Source organism: Octopus bimaculoides, chromosome 19, assembly GCF_001194135.2.
Source record: "Octopus bimaculoides isolate UCB-OBI-ISO-001 chromosome 19, ASM119413v2, whole genome shotgun sequence".
In the NCBI taxonomy this organism is placed as follows: Eukaryota; Metazoa; Mollusca; class Cephalopoda; order Octopoda; family Octopodidae; genus Octopus; species Octopus bimaculoides.
In genome coordinates this window covers 2,767,196-2,775,932 of record NC_068999.1, presented here as the reverse complement: position 1 = coordinate 2,775,932, position 8,737 = coordinate 2,767,196, and the positions used below count along the sequence as shown (strand labels likewise).

At 35.4% G+C, this 8,737-nt stretch overlaps 1 protein-coding gene across 3 annotated transcripts in view; it reads right to left on the bottom strand.

Moving 5' to 3' along the window:
- Positions 1–2,672: 2,672 nt before the first annotated feature.
- Positions 2,673–8,737, bottom strand: part of LOC106882695 (choline-phosphate cytidylyltransferase B) — a 28,820-nt gene continuing 22,755 nt past the window's right edge. For all 3 annotated transcript variants that reach the window (XM_052974875.1, XM_014933459.2, XM_052974876.1), the window contains exon 9: positions 2,673–2,826. In XM_052974875.1, the coding sequence (XP_052830835.1) occupies positions 2,773–2,826 (54 nt within the window). In that variant the 3' untranslated portion in view covers positions 2,673–2,772. The remainder of the gene's footprint in view (positions 2,827–8,737) is intronic.

The following is an 8,737-nucleotide window of genomic DNA, read 5'->3' as shown; positions in this document are numbered from 1 at the left end:
GTCTGGCAAAATACCTAACGGTATTTCGTAAGACTCTTTACGTCCTGAGTTCAAATTCCGCCATGGTCGACTATCCTTTCGGTGTCGTTAAAACAAGTACCAGTCAAATACTGAGGATCAAAATAATCGATTTACACCCTCCCCCGAAATTTCTGGCCTTGTGCCAAAATTTGAAACCGTTATTAACGCGGTGAGCTGGCCTAATCGTTAGCACGCCGGACAAAACACTTAGCGATATTTCTTACGACTCTTAACGTCCAGAGTTGAAATTCTACCGAGGTTCACTTTCTTTTTCATCGTTTCGGGGGTCGATAAAATAAGGAACAGTTGAACACTGGGATCGATATAATCGACAATCGCCCTCCCCTGAAAAAATTTCATGCCTTCTGCCTATAATAGAAAGGACTATCAGTAGTAGTAGTAGTAGTAGTAGTATGCAGATTTATTAAAATTAATTTACAATGCCGCTAATTAGATTGTGGCCATGCTGGAGCACCACCTTTAACGGTTTAAACAAGCATATCAACCTCAGTAATGATTTGTAAGTTTGGGACTTGTTTTCTCAATATACATTTCTCAAACTGTTTCGTAACGGTATATCAATACCACTGAATGTAAACAACATAAACACACACTCACGTGCGTGCACACGGGTGTGTTTCACTGTTTGACAACCGGTGTTGGTGTATTTACGTACCCGTAGTCTAGCGGTTCGGCAAAAGAGACCGATAGAGTAAGTACTAAGCTATAATAATAATAATAATAACCACATGGGTCGATTCATTCAATTAAAATTCTTCAAGGCGGTGTCCCAGCATTGGTCGGAGTCTAATGGCTGAAACGAGTAAAGAAGGGCCGGAAGGTTGCCAAGCACTGGTAATGATATTTTGCCAATCAATCAAACGGATGTCTTGGAACTAAACGTTTAATTGCAGAACTGTCTGATTGGCAGGTCTCAGGAGCTGAAGAATTGGCTAACTTTGAAGAGGAAGGCCAGTTTTCAGGGTTGCAGCTTTAGCTGTGTTATTTATGTGGCATCAGAAGAAGCTGTGAGGCTTTGCATTTGTAGTCTTTCTGTTGTGTGTGCCCCAAACTAGAGTAGAAGAGGTCAAAAGATCGTTTTCTCCATTCAAGTAGAGAATATGGTCCTACCTTACTGAAAAAGGACAGATAAAAATTAGTGAAAGAATTATCTCCCTTTGACTGTTATTTGTCAGGTTTTTTTTTTCTTGTCACCCTTCTCACCTTTTGTTTATATTTTGTGAATCAGATATCTTGGATATTAATTGACCCAGAAGTAAATCTAAGATACTTGCAAGGATTGGTGGGATGAATTGCCAGTTACCAATCCCTGAGAAGTGTTCAGTTATATACTGAAATATATTCCTGCTTTTAAAGTTTTAAGTGGATGGGATGTTTGTTTGTTAGTTCTGTCCATACTTTCAATTCTAATTTGCAACTACCAGCTCTGAAATTGGTTATTCCCTGGTGTTTTATACTATAACTGATCAATATCCTACATCACTGATAGGAGCACTCCATCGGTTACGACGACGAGGGTCCCAGCTGATACGATCAACGGAATAGCTTCTTCGTGAAATTAACGTGCACGTAGCTGAGCACTCCACAGACACGTGTACTTTTAACGTAGTTCTCAGGGCGATTCAGCGTGACACAAGGTGTGACAAGGCCGGCCCTTTGAAATACAGGTACTATTCATTTTTGCCAGCTGAGTGGACTGGAACAACGTGCAATAAAAGTGTCTTGTTCAAAGACACAACGCGTCGTCGGGAATGGAACTCACGACTTTACGATCGAGAGCCGAATGCCCCTAACCACTAATCCACACCATTGTAATAATGGTTTCTAATTATGGTACAAGGCCAGTGTGGAGGTGCAATGGCCCAGTGGTTAGGGCAGTGGACTTACAGTTTCGATTCCCAGACCGGGCGTTGTGAGTGTTTATTGAGCGAAAACGCCTAAAGCGCCACGAGGCTCCGGCAGGGGATTGTGGCGAACCCTGCTGAATTCTTTCACCACAACTTTCTTCCTGTTTCTGTTGTACCTGCATTACAAAGGGCCAGCCTTGTCACATTCTGTGTCATGCTGACTCGCCCCGAGAACTACGTTAAGGGTACACGTGTCTGTGGAGCGCTCAGCCACTTGCACGTTAATTTCACAAGCAGGCTGTTCCGTTGATCAGATCAACTGGAACCCTCGTCGTCGTAACTGATGGAGTGTGCCACAAGGCCAGTAATTATAGGGATGGGGGTAAGTCAATTACATTGAACTCCCCCCCAGTAATCAACTGGTACTTACCAAAATCTAGTAACTCCTAACATCACAAAAGATTCAAGGAAATCTATGCCACAGTAATTTGTTACATTAACCAAACCCATGGAAGCTCCCAGCCCTTGGAACAGTAGTTTATCATCTTATATGAATGTCTCATTTCCTATGCTCTTATATTTTGATGGCCTGCATCTTGTGTTATCCTATCTGTAAGATACAACATTGCGTTTCCTCTCTAAGTACTCATGGTACTTATTGACAATTTGCAAACTGAGCCAGCAAGTGTTGAGTGTCTTTGATATACAGACAGCCTCGGCAAAGCAGATCATAACCAGTCATTCAGTGAGACCGAAATATTTGAAAAATAAACAAAAATCAGATTTGTTTTGAAATAATTTATTACTTAGAAATATATACAACAATCATAGAGAGAGAATAGCTGTGAGAGAGAGAGAGAATATAGAGAATATCTTTATGAAATTAGAGGCATCTTTGACTGGATGCCAAATACCATCCAGTGGAATCAGTTAGAAACTGAAATAAAATAAAATTTCACATTTTAATTTGCTTCAAAATATCATTTTTGGAAAATAGAAACTAAAGATCTGATACCAATGTCAAAGAGCGATCAAGAAAGAATTTACTTTCTGAATTATAAGAACATTCCTTTCACCATTTGCCAATTCTGGATAGCTATATTCTTTAGTTAATGATTAAAAACAATTCAAGCTATATTTCACCAGAAACTAACCATTTTCTAAAAAAGGCTTAAAACATAATAAAGGCTTTTCTGTGCAAGATATCCTCCTATATCTACGCTACAGTTTCAGTGAAGCCAAGTCAATGAAATTGCATCATTTCTTATATCAGCAGCAGAAATTCAAAGAGGAGGAATGTTGATTCCCAACAACATTAGAAGTTAAAATAGATTGAAACTGTTTTCACTGAGAATTAAAACTATCAGAGATACGTCTAGAATCTCATCATTAAATTCTACTCAGCCTACAAGTAGCTTCACTAATTATGAGGATTATCATTTTGGGAGCAGATTTCTACAAACAATTTCTTGACAAAAATCAAGAATATTGCTCACTAATTAAAGATCAATTCATTATAAGAAAAACCTTTGGGCTGTATAAATTCTTCAAGATACATTCTTAACAGCAAGAACTTCTTTCCCTGTAACTAAGAGCATTTTTAAAAACTAGGTTGGATAAACAATATTCTGTAGTTGACCCAAGAAAAATGCTATTTAGGTTCTTGAAATCCCCAACTGTAATTATTTTGATTCAGCACAGAATATATACCTAAGATTGAAACCAGAGTTCTGGAAATGAGGATAATCTAAAAAAAAAAAAAAAAAAAGCCCCACAACATTAAGATTCTCCTACAGACACTATCATTGCTCCTGAAACCGCTTTCAGATTCAAAGAAATTCTCTCCAATCACTCAGCACTTTCAAATCATTGTATCAACTCTTTGTATACAATGTTTGTCTTTCAAGTCGCTGGGGTTAGACTAGACCATTGCTACAATTAGCAAGCAGTCAAGAGAGCTTCTACAGGATTGCTTGGCTGCTAGAAACAGCAACCAAATCTCGTTCGAGTTATACCTGTGTTGAAACAGGAAGTCCTCGATACACTGAATAAAGGTTGTTGGTCATAGAGGTCTGCTCGATCAAGATGGATCGGAAGCTAAAGAATTAACCCCATACTCCGTCACATCAATGCTGTGCTCCAGTTTAAAGATTTGTCTACCCCAGAACTGGCAGACTTCAAAAGACAGGAATTAATGACATAACATTTGTTATTTCAATGTTAACTGTTGCTTAGCATTCACAAAAAAAAAAAAAAATCATTTTAACCCCCACTCCGCGCCATTTTTGAAACAGAGGTCCAAACCATTACAGAAGCCAATTAATCTATCGTTAAACCCAATTTAAGGCAATTGATTCTTTAATCAATATTTAATAATTCATTATAAAAGGCTTGCTAATGTTTTCTTAAGTAAAAGAACAGGAAAAATACAAAAAAGCTTTGAAGCATTGGAATAATAAAATAATAAAATATGGTAAACCTTGGCACTGGAATGGTGGTGATGGGGGTGGGAGGTGTTGGAAGCAGACAGAAAGGTGAGACATTGGAAACAAATGCTAAGTCTGCAATTCATTTGGTTCTGTCTTCACAAATAATTATTTTGCATTGCTAAAATTAATAAAGCCAGCCATTAGGTAATAACTTGTAATTTTGATACAAAATTAGGTTTTTGTATTTTTTGGTATAGAAATACACATCCACTCACACACACATTTATATATATTTACACACACACACATTTTGACATTGGTCATTGGAGGATTGCATGAGGCAAATAATCAAATACAAAATAGTTTTGGTGTTAGAATATAAAAAAAAAAAATCTTTACTAAATCTTGGGAGGGAAGAAGAATGTTTTCCTTATTGCTTTTATCTTATATTCCAACAGGAAGAATTGTTCCTCAATCAAAGTAAACATTAATATGCTTTGCATTGTGTAGAAACTGCAGTGAGACTTGATATGCCAGTCTAGTTTCCATTATATTCTAACCAGAAAATAAATAAGAACTAAAAAAGCTTGTTTGATTTAAGCTAAATTTCAATGATTCTGAATGGATTTTAGATTGAAGATGATCCGAGAGATTAATTCTCTGGCAGAAACCTATTGCAGAGTGGTTCAAAACCTTAAAACTGGGAACAAAACAGATTTGATTTTGTTACTAAATCCCTATTGGATCCCTTGGAGTATTCATTGAGTGCACAAACTTATGTTGGGAATGTATATTAAGGGTTATGTGTCTTCAGGAGAGCCGAGAACAGAAAGGGATTAAAAAAGCTCTAAAACTTGCCATCAAATTTATTAAGATTTGTTTAATATTTTCAACAGAGAATTTGAAATACTTCGTTAATACTTGTCTCATTGGCTGCATTAATCATTAATTAGGACAGATAATTGATGCTTCTCACAGTGTTTGCTTTAAATTTCGGCAGTAAAAATATATGAAAGAGGAGAGGAGAGAAAGGGAGAGAATTTAAATATGCACACACACACACACGCGCGCGCTTGTACATACATACATACACACACACACACACAAACACACATGAGAGAGAGAGAAGGTTTGAAGTTGTGCCCTTGCTAAGTATTTTATAATACTGAACTGTGTCTTAGCTCAGAAAACCAGGGTTCAAGGCTTGCCAAAAGCATCAGGCTCTCCTCTTGGGCAAAAGTTACCAGATCAAAAATCTACAGAATCAATCTTCACTGACAGCCATTAAAACCAAGTGAGAAATTGAAAATGGAAATTCCTGATCGGAGTGTGTCTCAGCTTTACCAAACTTAGATGACACTAAACGAAAACTTGTGTCAAAGTGATGAGGTTTGTGAAAATGAGGTAGAGAAGTATGGACCACCGGGACAGGAGATTAAACTGTCGTGACAATTGCGTATGATGCTTTCCAATAATTCTCTTGGACTAGGATTCAGATAAGGGTAGAGAGATGGTCATGCCTTTCTGAAAGTATTTAATATAACTTAAGTGAAATAACTTCAACCACAAATTAAAATCAAGTTGCAAACAAGACTGGAACAAATTTATTGCTATTTTACAGCTAATCATCATTATTTCAGGCCTTGTATACTAGAAAGCATTATTATTACTAAAACTACTACTACTACTACTACTACTACTACTACTATTACTATTGCATTATCAGAAACAATTATTATTATTATTATTATTATTATTATTATAATAAGTGCCACATCTTTATAGATTACAGCCCTAATAATAATACAAGCTTTGCTATATCACATATCTGAAAATAACATTTATTAATCCCCCTCGATACAATAAAAAAAAAAAAATTTAGTCTTCTTCTGCAGTCATCTGTCTTTCTTTTATAGCACCTGTTACTAATGATAGCCAAATAGCTAGCTAAGCATTTATTGATCTACAAGTGTACCTAGAGATGACTGTTGCTGTTTAACACCTGTTGCCTAAAGTGAGAATTTTTTCCATGGCAAACCACAATGAAAATGGCCTTTTTTTTTTTACAGGTCAAAATATATCCCAAATATATTTGAACTGATTTAATCCTTTAGCATTTAAACTGGCCATATCTGGCCCAAAATATTCTACCAGTTTTATGTTCAAACTGTTGAAATTTACAATCACATCACTGAAATCTCAAAGTCACAAGATCATGCGTGATTAATTCAAAACAATTTAAATTAGCAATTAAATAAAGCTAAAGGGTTAATAATTATCATATTTAGAAGGGATAGGCATAAAGCTACAACTGTTCCAGTGCTGTGACATCTCTCTTGTTCTGTTGTCATAAAACAGATTTAAAACAGAATATTGCCATAAAAGACTTTACTGATGGCAATAAATAATTATTCTTTCTATCATAAGCACAAGGCCTAAAACTTTTGTAGAGAGAGGATGAGTTAATCGTTCCAGTGAATAACTGGTATTTACTGTTCAACCCCAAAAGGCTGAAAGTCGAAGTCGACCTTAGTAGGATTTGGACTCAGAATGTAAGGAATGATGAAATACAGTTAAGCATTTCGTCCAGCATGCTAATGATTCTGCCAGCTCACCACCTTAATAATAATAATGGTTTCAAATTTTGACACAAGGCCAGCAATTTCGGGGAGGAGGGATAAGTCAATTGCATTGACCCCAGTACTCAACTGGTACTTATTTTATCAACCCCCAAAAGGATGAAAGACAAAGTTGGCCTTGGTGGAATTTGAACTCAGAACATAAAGGCAGGCGAAATACCGCTAAGCATTTTATCTGGTGTGCTAACGATTCTTTTCTACTCTAGGCAAAAGGGCCGAAATTGTGGGGGAGGGTGCCAGTCAATTAGATTGACCCCAGTATGCAACTGGTACTTGATTTATCGACCCTGAAAGGATGAAAGACAAAGTCGACCTCAGTGGAATTTGAACTCAGAACGTAATGACTGATGAAATGCCACTAATCATTTTGCTCAGCGTGCTAACAATTCTGCAAGCTTGCTACCTTAATAATAATAATAATAATAATAATAATAATAATAATAATAATTATAATTGCTTACATTGGCATTAAGGCCAATGGAGAGGAAGGATATATTGAATTAAATTAGTTTAAATATTTCAATTACTTACCTTATTAACCCTGAAGAGATGAGAGGCATAAGACCTGGCGAGATTAGAACTTATAACTCAGCAGGTTAAAACTTAATCCTATTTAATAGTTTAACACACTAAAAAAAATATTTTAAAAATCAACCAACAGAAAGACTATGTGTATACACACACACACACACAGAGTTTGAATTTGGGAAAAAATGTTTGAAGCGGATGAAAATTGTTATATTTCCTGTAGGAAGATAGGGTCTTCATTCTGGTTTCCTTGTCTAGAATTGTTTAATGTTGCTTAAGTTTAGTTCTGTTGTCTATCATGTGATGTACGTGAAACCATAAAATAGTAGAAAGAGAATTAGAGAGCCAAGAATAGATGTTGTTTTGGTTCTTTTAAAGAAAGCAAGAAAAACTGATCCAAATATTTGACAGAACTCTAGAAAAAGAATGGCCAAGTTGAGGAAAATAGAACTAAATATTGCCAGAATGGGTAAAATATAATTTCAAACATCAAAAAAGGAAAATTCTATTTGATTTAAAAATGATATTTAATTTAATAGTTTAAAATGTCAAAGACTTGCAAATCGATAGTTTACAAACACAACACAACATAGCCCTTTCAAAATATGACCCTTTCACAACATGAACCTTGATCCTTTCATGACATGATCCTTTCTCAACGTAACCCTTTCATATCTCTTTCTCTAATGAAATACACTCACTGTGTTTCAGTTTAATTTTGAAAATAACGAATAATTTGGAGAGATTTAGTTAAATACATCACTGTCATTGTTAAGCTGGTGTTTGGAATATAACTTAAAAGTTGTTTTTTTTTTATTGTCACATAAAATTACAACTGAAAAGTAAATAATATAAAACAAGAAGTTTTTTTTTTTCCATTTTTTCATATATATGAGTGTGAGGCAATCACTGGCAGGTTTATATCAAAAGGGGGTTAACAATAAAATATGGAACCAACCATTTAATCAGTTATGTGTACCCTCCGTCAGTATTTAATCCTTGCAAGCATATATATATATATATATGCACCCAACTAAAATATCTTTAATTCCCTTATTCAACCTTTTTACTACTTAATATAAATAGATCAACCAAAACTGGTGACAGATTGCAACAGATCTGATGAAAGGCTGTTATCATTTTGAAATTTTTCTTTTTTAAAAAAAGCATTTTTTATTTTTGCTGCTGTTTTTTGAGAGAATAAAAATAAGTTACATTTCTTCTTGGTCTTCTTCAGAGTCCGACAACGGAT